Source organism: Melanotaenia boesemani, chromosome 12, assembly GCF_017639745.1.
Source record: "Melanotaenia boesemani isolate fMelBoe1 chromosome 12, fMelBoe1.pri, whole genome shotgun sequence".
Taxonomy (NCBI): domain Eukaryota; kingdom Metazoa; phylum Chordata; class Actinopteri; order Atheriniformes; family Melanotaeniidae; genus Melanotaenia; species Melanotaenia boesemani.
In genome coordinates, this window is record NC_055693.1 from 6498029 (window position 1) to 6515222 (window position 17194).

At 38.7% G+C, this 17194-nt stretch overlaps 1 protein-coding gene across 5 annotated transcripts in view; it reads right to left on the reverse strand.

Annotated features, from left to right (window-relative positions):
* Positions 1-5057: 5057 nt before the first annotated feature.
* enox1 (ecto-NOX disulfide-thiol exchanger 1) overlaps positions 5058-17194 on the reverse strand; it is a 125646-nt gene continuing 113509 nt past the window's right edge. For all 5 annotated transcript variants that reach the window (XM_042001691.1, XM_042001687.1, XM_042001688.1 and 2 more), the window contains 4 exons: positions 15036-15092; positions 12784-12883; positions 7964-8049; positions 5058-5767 (listed from right to left, as the gene is read on the reverse strand). In XM_042001691.1, coding sequence (XP_041857625.1) covers positions 5636-5767; positions 7964-8049; positions 12784-12883; positions 15036-15092 — 375 coding nt within the window. In that variant the 3' untranslated portion in view covers positions 5058-5635. The remainder of the gene's footprint in view (positions 5768-7963; positions 8050-12783; positions 12884-15035; positions 15093-17194) is intronic.

Genomic DNA, 17194 nt, shown 5'->3' on the forward strand with positions numbered 1-17194 from the left:
TCGCTAGGTTGAAAAGCTGTTTTCCACTGAAATAGGCTAACACCACCTTAAGCAACAAATATATAGAACATTAAAAGGTCTGATTTTAATCTGATTTGATAAAAGTGAAAACATTTTGCATAAAAAGGTCTAAACAAAATCACTGTCTACCTCTTTTTAACCATCTTATCTACCAAATGCACGATAGGAATGCAATGAATGAAGCTGCTGCTAGCTGTTGTGTAAGAAAGCAATGCTGCAGCCAGCCTTCCTCCTCGTCTGATCCATCTTATCCTGCACAGGCCACTGTGCGACTATGTGTGCTTCCTGTTAGGATGGTATATAAATAGTAGAGCTCTGTCCTAAATTGTGAAATTGGTTTTGCTCTTCTGCCAGGCCCAAAGGAAAAAGAAGTAGGCATGTGAAAACTATTAGGCTGCAGCTTAAACTCATGAACAGACAGAAGCTTTGGTAAACATCTTTACCAGAAATCATATATTTTTCTAATGAATGTCATAAGGTTAAGTGGTAGAAATAATAAATTTTCACAGATATAACAGGGATCCTAATGCCTGGCTTGTATTATAACTGCTAACTGTAACAAAAATGTACTTAAATGGATTTCTGGACTTGCAAAGAAGGCTAATTAGATAAGAACTTTGTGTATAAAAAAGTAAGCTGAGTGATGGTTGTTAAGCAATGTAATCACTTCTGGTAAGTTAAACTTGACCTCCACCTGGAGCTACATCTTAACTTTCTATACCACTCATTCACTTCTAACCTTTCTTTCAGATTCTCTCACAGCACAAGTAGGTTGTAACTTGAGAGGAACTGCAGTGGAAAAGACTGCAGGGCTGCAGCAGAGCAGAGCACAGCCGTATATCCATGAAAGCTCAGGTGAATTTCTTTGGAGGAATTTGAGACAGTGAATCCTCTGAAGAATTTCTCTTGCTGAGGAAGTTTGGGGGGGAAGGGAAGGCAGAAGAGTGTTCATGAATTCAGTTTAGTTTTACCATGATTGTGTTTGACAAAGTGAAGGTTTGCACTAAATCTTTTTCATATATTCTGTGCATGCACGTGTTACAGTAGTGGCCTTGCGCCTACAGTATATTGCATCAGTAGTAGCTCACTGGGAATGAATCCTTTTACATTCTTTGAGCTGAATTCACTTAACATCAGTGTAAGTGGGTAGCATAAGTGTAATGTTTGAATACAGTTATTTGTAGCTGTAGTGTGGGATGTATACGTGCAATTTGTTGTCAAATTCATAAAATCCTAATTTAAATGGGAAAGCACTGGATAAAATCTAGATTTGGGTTTTAAAGACTTTTACATACGAAGTCCCCTTTTCACATTTTTAACATAAAACACCACATACAGACACCTAGCAGTCCGACTATAGTGAGTTTTATAAAGTAACATCTTGCAGATACTTGGAGTATAATTATTTAGCAACATTCTGCATGTGCATACAGTGTGTATACAATTATTCTAGGACAAATACATGGTGGAAACATAATACTTAACACAAAAAAAGTCTTTAAAAGGCAGAAAACAAAAGAGGACTGATCAGATTTTAGGAATTAAAACTCCATTTCAACAAATCTTAGGGCAAGTTTGTTTTCTCTAGATAAAAATGCACACAATATTGTGAAACTCTGCGTGGTTACTTATAAAAATCCATTCATTTTCTGTGCTCACTTTATCTGATTCAGGGTTGAAGAATGGCTAGAGGCTGACCCTGCAGCTATGAGGTGAGAGGTGGGGTACACCATGAATAGATTGCCAATGAATCATGGGGCCAACACAGAGACGAAGGACCTAACATGCATGTTAGGGAGGCTGTATGTGACTAGTTGAAAATGACATTAGTTTTTACATAAAATGATTTTGAATGAGAGAATTTTTTCTAACTCTTTATGTGTACAATATTAGAGTTTATTAATTAAAATAGAGTAACTTCATAAAACATTTATGTAAGAAATACTGATGATCTCCTCAGTTGGCCTGTACAAACACTCAACTCTGCTAGTTTGAGATTTTGAGAAAAGAAAGTAGACAAGACCATCATTCACTTCTTTCATATTTAATAACAGTATGTAATTCATGGCAGTGAGACATTTTAGCCTGCCACATTCAGTGAACAGCTTCTTCATACAGTATAAAGAAATAAATTAAGCAGAATGGTAAAACTTACTCCTCTTCCTCATATCAAGCTTTAAAAAACTTGTCTTTCTGCTTCCATCCTCTTCATGCAATGTTCCCCAAATATTATTACTTTCATAACTTCATACCTCCAGTTTACAGGGCTCACCATGATCTCTGCAGGATGCAAACAACTTTCTGCATTGTTATTTACTTCTTTAACCAAAAAAATGTCCAACAAATGAAATAATTCTAATTATTAATAAGCAAACTCCAAAATCATCACCCAACTTAGATACAGCGGTGTTCAAGAGCACTGAGGTCTTCCTACAGTTTCACATCCAGCCTCAAACTCTGTAGTGATTAAAGACTTTTATCTGAAGGAGAAATACACCAAAGGAAAGTTTTTCTTTCATTACAATCCTTTTTGTGATGATGCTGAGCATTTGTTTGTGCAAACATCATGTACCTCTGTCATCAAATCAAGAATAAATTAACATACATTATATTACTGACGTGGGTTTGTGATGGTAATCTTGGAACCGGAGCCCTATTATCGCTTGTATTTATGTTGACATTGTTGACAGCCACAAAAATCCTTGCGATCAGACACATATGGAACAATCATGTTTAAAAACACAAGTATTGCAGTAACAGGACAATCAAAGTTAAAGTGCTTGTATTTACAACTGATGGGCTCCAGCTGTCTAACAGCATCACGTTAAGGATTGCTATTGAAGTCTTGCCTGAGGAAAAAATCTTGCTGTGACCTCTCGTGGGAGGCGAGTTGTTGCCGGAAATCTAAAGTGTGAACATGGGTGAGAGGAGAAAGAGCCATCAGGGGAAGAACAGAGTAACATCACAGCAAAATGGGAAGAAAGCTGCACTGTGAATGGCTTGTACAGACCACCACTGCATGGCTTTATTGTGGCTAGAAATGTGCTACAAATTGATGTGCATTCTTCTGTCTTCACACTGGACTTTACTCACCATCATGCTAACAGTTTTCAGAGCGACTTTCCCTGCAGAGAAATGCTGCAGACTGACTGCATGCGATTGTATTAGCTGAAAGTTATTAAATATGTCCTCTTTTCCCTCCCCACCTCTTTAATTTTCTTCCCTATACTCTGGCTTACAAAAGTAGGGCTATCAGTTTCAGTACTGGTATGCACAAATAAATGCATGTGATTTGTGCAGCTCCTTAAATGCCTAAGGCCATAATTGCTAAAATAATCTGTCATGTCTGATTACTCTCGACATGGCTTATGCAATAATTTAATTGGGGTTTGCTGTAAGATTTACAACAATCCCTTTTTTTAAGCCCCTTCTTGTTTTTGATGGTTCATACAGATGTGCAGAGATGGACCTGTTCACCATCTTCCCTCCAGTTCTTTTTAAATGTGCCACTCACATGGAGCACAACAGGTTACAAATATCAAGAGGTGTGCAGTAGATGTAAGTGATATTTCCAACAAGCGCTATAAACTCCAGCTGGGGATTTTAAATGCCTGCTGGTTATGAAGTAAGTTAAATAAGACGAGTTTGAATAAGCAGAGCATCAGGGCAGCATTATGCCACCTGTTGACACTAATACACGAACACCAGGAAAATGAGAGAAATGATGTTTATGCTGCTGCAGAAAGCTCAGTTTTCCTTTAAAATGTTTTTCTTCTTTAATTTTCATGGTGGTCTCAAGATTGTTTGGTCTCCATAACCTTGTTGTTTAGTTAAGATATGTAATTATCAGTATACGTGTAACTGGTGAAGAATAGATGAAGATGGCACATAGCAAAAATGAGAAACATTTCGGGTTTGCCTAAAGAACCACTTTCAGGATGAATATAAATATCTCTTTAGAATGATGCTGCTGTGGCTCTAAACCTTTATCAACACATAATACAGTATGTGAACATTATCTCTGCAAAGGTCAACTCTGATAAAGTGAAGCAGAGAGGTTTTAGTACAGATAGTTCAGGTAGAACACTCTCCGATTGGGGGACCTCAGTTTTTAAAGTTAGGTACTGACTCCAAACTGGTGCAGCAACTGATCTGTGGAATATGGAAAAGTGGAAAACGAGGACTTATTTAATATTGGAACCAGCCTCAAATGGCTAGAGATGTAGATTTGAGCATTTCACATTCCTCTGCCAGAGGTTGCAGCACGTAACGCAATGATGCAAACAGGACGGCTGAGACCAGACAAAGCAAAAGCAAAAAAATAAATGTTTCTGTGGGCATTCTTTCCGGCCATTTTATGATCATCTCAGCCTGTCAGTTGCAAAAACAAGCACTTTTCCTCTTCTTTACATGTTCTGACTCAAGGTGCTGTCTCAACATGCCTGGGATTTTAGTGTGTTTTACTAATTTAGACCTTGAAAATTTAATTGAAAAGTCTATTGTGTAATTTGTAGTGTTTACTGCACAAAAAAAAAACAATAAAAATATAACATTGTTCCTTGACTTTAACCTCAAAGTCAACATGAGTATTGGTGTAAAAATGTACCACTGCTTGAGGAAAGAACTGCCTGGAGGATGTCCTCAGGGAGTAAACATCTTCATAGTTTAGACAAATAAAAACATGAAGCAAACTCTAGAGGAAGATGAAACAACAGACATTATGATGAGTAACATCTCACCAACACAGTCAGGAAGAGTAACAAAAATACCAACAAAGGCTTCTGTGCATGTTTTTGTCTGATGACAGGCTTGAAATACCCAGTTCTGTTGATCTACCTATGGGGTCATCATCATTAAACAGGAAGCCCACCAGATCCCCCCCCCCCCCTCCAACAATACACAATCAGCACACAGGAAATGAAGGCTTCCATTAAACATGAAAGAAAATCAGGTCTGGAGTTTTTCCCTTTCCACTGCTGCCCGCTGCCCCGTGCATGCTCAGGGTGGGGAATTTAATTGAAGGGAAATTTTGATGCTATAAAATGATCTTTTATGAATTGGTCTTATATGAACACAGGTGAACTACTGTGGATCATATGGTTCATTTGTTTAAACTGGATTATAACTAAACTACGATGAACTGGATTGAGTTGGACTGCCTGGAGATGACTTTGTTGTGAAAAAGAATAGAATTGAACTGAAATCTAAAGGATCAACTTTGGTATCACTGATTTACTTTCTATGGACCAAGTTACTGCTGGGAGGTTTCAGATGACCAGGAATTCAGCTCTGAAACAGAAGCTGAGTCTTCAGATTGATATGCAGCATTAAGTCTATAACGTGTCGAGTCCTGCTGCAGCTTCTTGTGATAATCCACCTCAGAGAGAAAAGGAATTTCACCTGGATCCATCAGCCTGAATGAACTGTGTTTGAGGAGTTTTGGAGGTTCATCTTTGCAAGGATATCCAGTGCCTGTTTGAGTGAACATCATTGTACCTCACGCAGTTGTTTGTACGAGCAAACATGCGCACACACGTCATTAAAGGTCCGAGGCGTTGAGAAAGTCTGCTCATGCTGGTGCGCCTTTCCACTGTGTGTGTGCGCTGTTCCTGTGTCATGCCGAACTGAGGCTGTCGAAACCGCAGAACTTCCATCGTTTCTCCAGAGTGGCGCCGACGCCGCTCAGCTCCTGCTTGAACATGCTGGGCAGACGCACCATGAGACGCTCCAGCTCACTGGCAGATACCTGACACGTCACCACAGAAGAAGAAAAATCAAAAACTACTTAGGAAGTTTTTATTTTAATGCAAATATCTAACTAAAGGACCTGGAGCTCATCCTGAATGTTAAATTTAGTAGACCTCATTTTTGTATAAAGTATATTCCTACAGAGTTATTTAATCAGATTGAAGTGGATCAAATCAGGGAAGACATTTTTGCTAATTTGATGGAAACATGGTGATAAATAGAAGGCCATTTTGGGAACAAGAAAACAACAATAGCTCAAGATAGCTCATGGAAATAGTTGGTTTTTCATCTTTGTAGATGATGTTAAATTAGTTTCATTACAATAAGCAGAATACCCTCTTAGCTGTTTCAGTCCTTATATGCAGTATATATCCTCATAGTCACAGTAAGAGCGACGGGATAAATATAATCAAATGTTGCTTTGAAATTTTAGGGCCACAATGAGTTCTAAGACAGAATTATCTCTCCCCAAAGGTGGATATAATAAAGTTACAATAGCTTCTGTGATAAAGGAAATAATAAGGAAAGTACTGAAGCTTCTCTCTGTATTTGGAGAATTCAAACGGCTCTCATCATGGCTGCTTCTGAGGTACTTCTAGCTCATTTCAGGAACCTTCTTAAGCCATGATTGAAATCTTGGAGTTTATTCACCTTACCAAAAGAATGTGATTTGATTTCCACAAGAGTATTTTCAATAAAGACAGAGACTGTGGCTGATCCACTTCTCCTCTACTGAAATCCCTGACAGTATTTCTCATCCAGAGAGAGTCTACATGGTTCGCTTGCTTCTTCAGATCGGGATTTAGGCTGCAGTTAACAGTACTGTAAATTATAAACTAGTGTCTATGGGCAGCTCACATCATGCAAAGACACACTGTCATCATTCCCTAAGGAAAGAAAATCACCTTGTAAGGCATCATAGGAGGACTGAAAAATTGCCAAATGTCCCTTTGTCCATGAAGTTGATGACCATTGTTTTGTGATCCTTTATTTGCAGGCACTTTGTTCTTGATCAAAGCTAAATCAATTACTGCTGATCACAAAAATGTGGCATTTTCTTTCGTACAAAATCTTCCACTGTACAATGTTCCATTGTACATTACTATAAAATCAAAGTGACATTTATGGCAATATAATGAGGAATGACAGGATGAAATTGCATTTCTCCTTTTTCAGTGTAAAGCAAACATCATTATGGACGTGAAAAAGACATAAGACAAAAGTGTAATGTTTTATGTCCACATATAGGCCATGTTGTGGATATTCTTCATTAATCAGCAGTGAGAAACAAATCCATTAAGCTCCAGTTGTCTTTTAAGTCATTTATCATTCTGTAGCAGGACAACAGGTTCAACACAGTACAAGAGTCTACAGAAGTTGTTTTACAACCTATTGTTCTTCCAAGAGTGTTTATACTCTACTCAAGGCTCCGGCCCACATCCCTTTCAGCCAATCCCTGCTAGTGCTGAGCGTGTGGACGGTGCATGCATGACAACAGGTAATAGTCAAAACTAACTCTGACCTTAATGAGACTACAACTGGAGTCAGGCTACAGCCTAAACTGACCTTCACCTGGAGTCAGACAGGGTTCTGCAGTCTTCATAAACATATAAGTGCTGTATGTCTGCGGCTAGTCTCAGATTAAATCTTAGTATTAATTTGAATTATTGCATTAATATAAAGATAAATGTATATAAAAATGATCAGAATTTAAATGTCCTTAACAGCCAATATCTCAGACTTTCTACATCAGATCTGCTCATTGCTTAAAGAAGAATTATGAATTTTTAACTTAGCAGTGTTTCATTTTAAATGTATTTTTTCAATGATTTCTCTAGTACAGTGGTTCCCTATTTTTTCTCGGGGAACCGTTTCATGCAAATACTAAAAAGCCATGGACTCCCCACCCATCCCCGTGCTGAAACCATATTTGGTTTTATGTTTTCAAAATGAATAATGTAGTCCTGTCCTTCAGTAAACGCAAAGTTAAATTAAGTTAATTAAATTAACATATATCCTTACTTTTTGTTCTTAAAATAAGGACAATGTGTGGACATTAATCACAATAGCTATTAATGTTCAAAGCCTCAGGGACCGCCTGTGCTCTTTGGGGGACCCCTTGGGGAGGTCCCAGACCCCAGGTTGGGAGCCACTGCTGTAGTAGAAAAGCACATAGTTATGTTGCCATCTTTACCTTTGAGTCCAGTCTCTGTATGTATGACCACAAATACTCGAGATTAGCACCAAATGGATGGACGTGGAGGAAGGTTGATATAATGCCTGCAGAAGAAAAACAGGACAAAACAGAAACTTGTGGTTTAGCTCAAAGATCAGAGTTCTTTACAATAAACTTCCCTATAAATGTATAGAAGCAAAGTTTACCATCAGTATTCAATCATGCTGTATGAACACAAGCTAATAAGGCCAACAGAGTAAGAAGAGTGTCTGGAAGATGAACCTGAGTGGATATTAAATGCAAAGCTTCAAGCTCCAGTGGGGCAGCCAGCCTGCATCCTCATGAAGTACTGCACAATAAACAAATGGCAGCACAGCCCCATTAAAATAATAACAGAAAAAAATGCTGGCTGGAGCAGAAACAGCTCTCAAGGTGATTACTTCTGAGAGGTCCTGCAGAAGAAGGCAGTCATGCAGAGGGAGGGAGAGGGCGGGGGAGATTGGGTAAAGGAATAGAGTGGCATCCCCTGGAGAATCTGGTACAGCCAATATTTATTTCCTTGATTTATGTGGCGAAACGCTGGCAATTACAGACGGGCCTAATTTAATTCCTTCCACCAGGCCTGCTCACATGGAACGGTGCCACCAATGGAGAGCTGGAGGGTAGGGAGGGTGTGATGTGTGAGTGTGCACACTCTCAAAAAGAATGTTAAATTTCCAACCAGCACCAAGAGAACTATTTGCCCTCTGACAGAAACAGGACGTTCCTTCAGCAGCGTGTCCAATCAGCATCTGTGGTGACGTATGCTCCCATCCATCACCTGCTGGGGGATGTGAGGATGAACAGCTGATGGGCTCGTCTGCTCTGCTGTACTTACAGTCAGGCATTCAAACACAGCAAACCTCTCTCTATCACAGGTCAGGTCAAAGTTGAGAATGAGGTGAAAGTCATTGACTAAAACAGTCAAATGAACATCTAAAACCATGGCACAGAGGGTTGTAGTTGTACACATCATAAGTGAGACAGTAACAGTGCTGATAATAATGCAGGATGCAGAGCATGCTGCACATAACAAAGCTGATTGTTTTAATGTAACTAACTATGTATTAACTATGTCAGGTGTGTTGAAGCAGAAAACATTGAAAACCTGCAGGACAGTGGCCCCCGAGGACCAACTTTGGGCACCCCTGGTCTAGATAAATAAATGAACTCATCCTCTGGGCTTGTTTTCCAAATGCCTAAATTAATACCTGGCAACCAACAAGTGCACAGATGAAGAGAGGAGAGATGACATTAACTAGTGTGTCTAGTAATTGCATCTAACTCCCTGGGTTAACTTAGTTTCTATACTTTAATAAACCTGGAAAGAAGTTGATGAAGGAGGTCCATCAATCTGAATCAGGTGTGTTGGTGTAGGAAAACATCTGAAGCATCCAGGTAGGTGGGTCCTAAGAACCAGGATTGAGAAACACTGTACCAGGGGAAGCAGGGTTGGCACAAGGACGAAGGCAGTTAGGTATTCAGGTGTGTCACCTTGCCTCCAGCTTAAATATGTTTTAGTTTAGTTTAATAGGGTAAGACCCTTTAAGGACTGAGAGTCGGACCCAGGAGATGGAAAGCCACATGTGATTGATTTTAGTAATGTAACATATTTGTTGTACAGTAAAGACGGCACTTATACCACAAGAAAGGTAAAAAATATCAATAACTTGAGTTAAGATGAGGCATTTATTATGCAAACCCGTTTTCTCTCAGTATTAGATAAAGACACAGTTCTAAGTGTATTCGTCCTTAAGTGCTTCAATGTGCTCATAAAGGTTTTTCTCTGTAGAAAAGCTTGTCTTTCACTTTTTCTTTATGCAGTTGGATTTAGTCAGAAATGATTGGTTACAGTGAGAAGAGCAGCAGTTTACAAGGCCAGTTGGCAGTTATGACAAGAAAAGAGGAATGGTTTTGTAAAGCAATACATCACTATACACTTGTAAACATAAGATAATGACATGATTTACTTTTCTATGATTTCATGTTTGTTTTCGAAAACTAATTTGCCTGCTTTCAAAATCATATACCAGAGCCTTTTCTCAAGTTCTCATTTTAGAGGCTCTGCCTTCATAAATGCTTTGCACCAAAGTCATTTAATTTAATTCATTACTTTGACTGTTCATTTGTAAAATTCTAGGATTTATAATCCACTCCCACTAATTGCTGGTAGGAACGGTCATCAGCATCTACTGAGTTTTCATTGTCCCCCTTTCATTTTATTGTTATGCCAAGTGTTACATATGTATATCAGATAACAGCTCACATTTTTGGGGGTTTCTGTTCATCTTTTGCATGCAAATTAAACTGTATAATGTAAATGTTTGTTGTCACATGTGACTTTTAACATGTTTCTGGTTGATGAAAACCTCCTGGCAGCAGCAGCTTGCAGCCAGCCAAGGAGGAAGACGGAGAGTTCTGCCTCCACTCTACTTCATTTCTGGAATTTCTTGGCACCACTAAGAGAGATAAATGCACTACTGTTTCTTTTGCTGTGGACAGAACAGCACAATACAGATCTCTCCACGCTGCTCTCCAGGCACGGCGCCAGGATTTTTTTTCTCCTGGTGCTAATGAGGGACTTGACCAATACGTGGGGGTGCTAAGAAAATAACAGATTTCCATGACTTAGGTAACTTTATACATAGGTTATCGATTTTTTCAATAAAAGTGGCTAAGATACACAGCAATTTAACTGAATTAGCCAAAGAACATTCAGCAAAATAACCAGGCCTACAACGAGCCACAAAGCAACGGCAAAAATGTTTTCACGTGGAAAGGTGCAAGATTCAGCACCAGACAGCGACCATGTGATAAACAAGCAACACATACAGAATGCAACAAACGCATTTATTCTACATGCATAATTAATGAAATCAACTATGCATTGCTTTTATTGCCTCGGATCACAACATAACTTAAGAAATTAAACTGATTGCGAGATAAATTTAACATACTACACAGTGCAGGCGCAACGAGAAGTGCAAACAATTTGTATCTAATGATTCGGACCACAACATGGTAAAAAATGGAGATAATAATACCAAAGCCACAGCGAGAAGTGCAACACTCCGTACCTGTTAATTAGGCACACACGAAGAAGAGCGTAAAATGAACTGGCTCATCACAGTATGGATGATTATAGAACAATACTGCAAACAAAAATACATGCCACGTTCTGCGCATTCGTTACAATGTAACAATGTCACGTCATCACATCAAATCTGTCACAATCAGTCTATGATCGCAACGTCAGGAAAAAAACTCACCAGAGTTGTTTTACAGGAGGACGATGCGTCTATTGTTATGGTTAAGTGCAAACGAGTCTATAATCTTCTGGACATCAAGGGCCTTGGTTCTTTCTGCGTGTATGGACAGGCAGGCAAGATTGCTGAGTCGGGGGTTTGCCATTCTGTTTCTCAGGTAGGTTTTTATGCGCCGCATGCAGGAAAAACTGCGCTCACATGAAGCAGAGGTTACAGGCAGTGTAACGGATATGCGCAACAGTTTGTAGATGTCCTCAAATGAGTCTTTGTAAGGTTTAAGCATGGACAGAAATTCCAGTGTGCTGCAGACTGTTTCACCTTGTAAATTCATAATTATATTTTTTATAATCTAATTTCTTGGGGGGGCTTAATGGGGCTACACAGATTTATCACGGGGCTGTAGCACCCCCTAGCCCCGGTGTGGCGCCGTGGATGCTGCTCTCGATGCTGCTGCATTACAGAAGGGGTTCAAACAACAAGCGGAAACAAACCCTGCTGAAATTAATTCAGCCTGACCAAGACCTCAGTTACATGTGGCAATCTTTAATTTTCTGCTACCAAACAGTTCTGCTGTGCAATGAACTTACAAAACAATCAGTCCAGTGATGTCCCCACATGTAGCAGCACTGCTGCTCGAGTTACATGCATGCATGAGACATTGTAAGCTCCAGTCAAATTAATTTACAGTCCCAGTATGTGTATAATCCACCTAAAGCTGCGTACTGGAAGAGGTTGTTGGAAGCAGAAGCTGGAAACAAAATACTCAGAGCAAGTCAGTGTATTCACACATTCCCCTCTGTTCACACTGCAGCAGAGCCAGCAGAGGGGTCAGATATAAAAACGGATGAATCGCATTAATTTGATCTAAAAGTGGATTTGTTTTTCATTGGGGGTGGCAGCATTGTTTCACTCCTATCCAGAGAGCGATTTTTAAGTCTTTCTCTTCAGGTTATTGTTAACATGATGGCTCTGCATGTGGTTTAGTTAAGACTTTATGTGAAAATGGACCTGAATTCATTATGCTGCCAGTCTTAACTGTGATCACAACAGTACGTCCAAGAAAAGCTAAGACTGATGATGCTGTAATAAACACACAAGTTTTCCCAGAACTCTAACTTAACAAACTTTTCTGGCCTCCTGCTGCTGTGGCCACAGCTGGAGGGAAGAAACAGGGTGCAACGCCTTTTAAAAGCTGATAGAAACTTAAGGTGTGTTTCACTGGTCCAGAATCAGAACCAGTTTAGCTGGAAAACTGTATTTCATACGTCATCTGTCCATCCCTGCTCGACTAGAACAATGAAACTGTGAAGGCTTCATGGAATAACTGGCTGCAGAGACTGATTTTGGGTTCAGTAGGTGTGACTTTTAGATTATGTTTTTAACATAGCTACACAAGTGGTGACATGCAATATTATTTCAGGTTACAGAAATTCAACATTATATCATTAATTATTGAGTGCCTTGATAAAAAAAGAGAAAAAAAAGTTAAATTCATGCCAAACTTATGAAATGTTTGTTTCTGATTATATTTACCCAGAAGAAGAGCTTCTTTTTCTGATGCAACTCCTCCTCTTAGAAACTCACTCCTCCTGTCTCTGCTGAGGAACAGAGAAGGAACGCATCCATTCATGCCCTGTGAAAATGCATATATCGGTTAAACACAAAGTAAATTACAGAATAGGGTGTTTCTGAAGACTGAGGGGAGTCTGAATAATTCAAATCAAAAGAAGAAATAAAGAAAAATGTGGAAGAGTATACAGAGATGATGGACACAACCCTGAAAGCATTAGCAACATTTTCAGTGTCAGTTTGGATTCATTTTTACCTCATTAGAAAAGAAAATTACCACTTTAATATGTCACAGAAGATTCTTTTGTTAGATTATTTATACATTAAAGTAAAATATGCTCTACTCGTGGATGTGATTTGGTTAAAAGTTTTTATACAATATAGAACTACAGAGTGAAGCCAAAGGTTTTGAAGATGGAAGCTGTACAATTTTGTAATTAAGAAACTGTGTGCAAGCATGGCTGTTGTAGTAGGAACAAACACCCTCTGCTCTTTTAAAACAGAACATGAGATCATGGAGGTTCTACCAGAAATTAATGGCTGTGAAGCTCAGAAAGGTTGGTCACAGATCACAAGCTTAAGACGGGCTCTTTCCATCTGTCTTTCCATGACTCAGTTTTATTTATTTTTTTATTTAACCCTTAGACGTCTATGATCACACTGGTGTGATCAGATCATTTTCAGTTTTCAAAGCACTGTAACAAAAATTCCAGGTCATCTGCAGCGCTACTTTCAACTTGACTAGAAATGCAGATTTGAAACGTTCTCCTAGTTTTTGTTTGACGGTGAAAAGGCCATGAACAGTCGGACAAATGATGGTTTTAATTTTCTAATACAAAAACATTTATTGTACCCAAGCATAAAAGTAGCCTGGGGTGGACATTTATTTTAATATATCCATCATTTTTACATTAGTTTGTCACAGAAAAAGGTGGTTGAATCAGCTGATATTTTATAATATTTTTCAGTTCAGATTTTCTTGTATTTTTGGACCCAATATCTTAATAAAGTAGGATAAAAAGAAAAAAATAATGATCAGATCATAGAGGTGAAGCTGTGCTGACAAAAAACAAACAAACAAACAAAACAAAAACAAAACAAAAAACAAAAACAAAAACTTGGGTATGGCAAACATGTTTTATGTGGTAAATAAAAGCAAAATCAAAAGAAATGGACAACTGCCTAAAGGCATGGCTGCTGCTAGCCATTTGTGTGCCCCACGCAAAATTGCTTTCTGGGGCCCCCTCTTTTTTTAGATCTAGAAGTTTGTACAAAATCATGTATACTGCAATGCTTGGGTAATTTTTTTGAGAAAATTTGTCATTTTTACTGTTCACCACTAAAATTGGCCCCAGCGGGCATATGCATCCAATTCTATGTGATGAAATACAAATTTTATTCTAAAACTTTCTTACAAAGAAATTGTGCCATATACACTGACACAGCCACAATAACAACAAGATTTAGAGGAAACATATCCCTAAACAGACAAAAACATTCATAGTGATGCATAGTTTATTGTTCTCCTAGTAGTGCTCTCAAAGTAGAAATCCATATATATATATATATATATATATATATATATATATATATATATATATATATATATATATAAAATCAGTGTAACAAAATAATAAAATAACTGTTATTCCCTTTTATCACACAATTGTTTGAGAAAAATCAACTCAAGAGTGCAAATTAGCTAAACAAAAGCAAAACCTACTATTGGTTGGCTCTTATGTACAATCTTTAGCTTTTTGCCCCCAAACCACTCTGTAAGAAAATGATTGATCTCATCCCGCTGGTATTGATCGGCACCGATACTAGCCTTGGTATCAATACTATCGATATTTGGATCGATCCGCCCAGCTCTAGGGTTGTGGTTCTCGTCATGTCTTCTGTGTGTGTGTGAGTGTGCCAGTACATTCGGATGTTACAGCTGAGCTTGTTTGTTTGTGGCCTTGTTGTGTCCCACAGCAGTCTGAGTCTTCTGGGTAATAAATCGTCAGCAACACTGGATCACACTTAACCACTAAGAAGGCTGTAAAGTTTATAACTATAGATATGCTGTGAGCGTGATTAATCTTGAGCCAAATTTTTTGGTGCCCTATATGCAGTGCAAGGGGCATGCAGTAGCTAATCACAGAACGCTCTGCCTAAAGGGTAAAGCATTTATCAGTATTACTAATAACTTTAGCTCTTGTCTCAGTTTTTACCTTTTCATGGAGTTCTCCATTAGTTCCCTCTGCAGCCTCCCCATTACTGTTGAGCAGCTGCAAAGACACAGAAAAAAACGGGACTTTTGATGAAAGAGAAACTTGGTAAAAACAAACCAACGGAAACTGTTTTCTTTGCTTAAAAGAAATTAACAAAGGCACATTAAGGCTCTCTGCACAGTCTGTTACACCTTTGCACTGGAGAATTAGTGATTGGATAAATGACTAAAAATATATCTAAAGCATTATTTGATTGTGTGCTGACACACACACAGACTGTTGGCCATAGCACAACAGTTTCTCAAAGGAAAGCTAAACAATCTTAGTTTATGCAACATAAACAAAATTGAATATATCCCATCTAATGTGAGGAAGTCTGCGTTGTTAGAGAGGACTTGCAGAGTTCAGTGAGCTGTTACATATGGCTGATTGACAGGAAACATGACCCCAACAATTCAGCTGTTGGTTGAAACAACGATTATTAAACTTCTTTAAAAAGGTACTTCAACACTGCTGTTTCCAGTCAACTTTATCTAAAATATGGAGCAAGTAAAACTAAATGGGAAGGTTTTAAAAGTAAACTACAGCTCAACTGAGGAAGACATCAAAGCAGCAGCAAAAAAAAAAAAAAAAAAGAAAAAAAGGAGAAAGCAATATGCCTTGAAAATGGAAAATGCACAAGAGATGAAAAACTAATGGGCAGAAACGTGGCTGTAAACAATGGAATATGAAGACGAGTGCCTGCAGAAAACTGTTATTCAGAAGCTATTTCCACCATCACTGATGACACGAGGTGGATGTCAGGACCTGGTGATATGGCAGTCATTACAAGAAATTCCTTATTTTTTTACTTTTTTTGTTCTCATTTTATCAATAGACAGGATGTGCAGCATTAATTAAGTAATTGTACAGGATAATAATGCAGAATCAACCCAATGACATGAGCAGCAAACTGTTAGGATCTCAATCCAACTGAAAGTCTGTGGTAGGATTTGGATAAAAATCATCCATGGCTTCATCCTGCTTAGCTGATCTGCCAACTGCCATGTAAGGCAGGTGGAACTTGATTAATAAGTGAAATCAAAACCTAAAACAACCCAAACTGTCATAAAAGCCAAAGGAGATGCAAAACAGAGTTGTTGGTTATGTTGGCTCATAATTCCATCATTTTCTCCATATGTCACACTATTTCATAATTCAGTATCTTCATCAACTTAATTTAATAGAAAAATAAAAATGAAAAACAAAAAAACAAAAACAAAAAACAAAACAAACAAACAAAAAAAAAAAAAAAAAAAAAAACCAAAACATAAATATCCCATGAATTTCAGTTGTACTTAATGTTTTTGGTATCAGAATCAGTTTTATTGCCATTGTCACTGAAGGTTTCACAGACTAGGATTTTTTCTTGGTGCAATGGTGCAACATGGAACATGGAACATAGACCAGTAAGGGAAATAAATAAACAAATAAATAAATAAGGGCAGGCAATAAAGACAGTATAACTAAACTAGTGTGTGAGTGTGGAGTGAACCACAAAGTGCAAATGGCAGAGTTGGTTGGTGTCCATGAGTCCGATACTGAGTAGCTGATTGTTCATGAGTCTGATACAAAGTTATTTAGTGTTTATAAGTCTGATAGCAGAGGGGAAGAAGCTGTCCATATGGCGGGAGGTTCTGGTCCGGATGGACTGTAGCCTCCTGCCTGAGGAGAGAGGGACAAACAGACCATGTCCAGGATGAGAAGGGTCAGAGTCCACAATGGAGATGGGGCAGTCAGTGACGCAGAGGGGGGATGGCGGGGCTGTGGTTTTCCTGAAGTTCACGATCATCTCCTTTGTCTTCCCCTGTCTGTGTTCAGCTCCAGGTTGTTGTGGCTGCACCAGAAAACCAACCGGTCCACCTCCTTTCTGTAAGCAGACTCATCATTGTCTGAGATGAGCCCGATGAGGGTGGTGTCGTCTGCAAACTTGATCAGTTTTACGGACTGATGGCTGGAGGTGCAGCTGTTGGTATACAGAGAGAAGAGCAAGAGGGAAAGTACACAGGAATGAGGGGATCCGGTGCTGATGGTAAGAGTCTTCCCCAGCCTAACATGTTGGCTCCAGTCTGTTAGGGAGTCTGTAATCCACCTGCAGAGGGAGTCAGGCACGTTGAGCA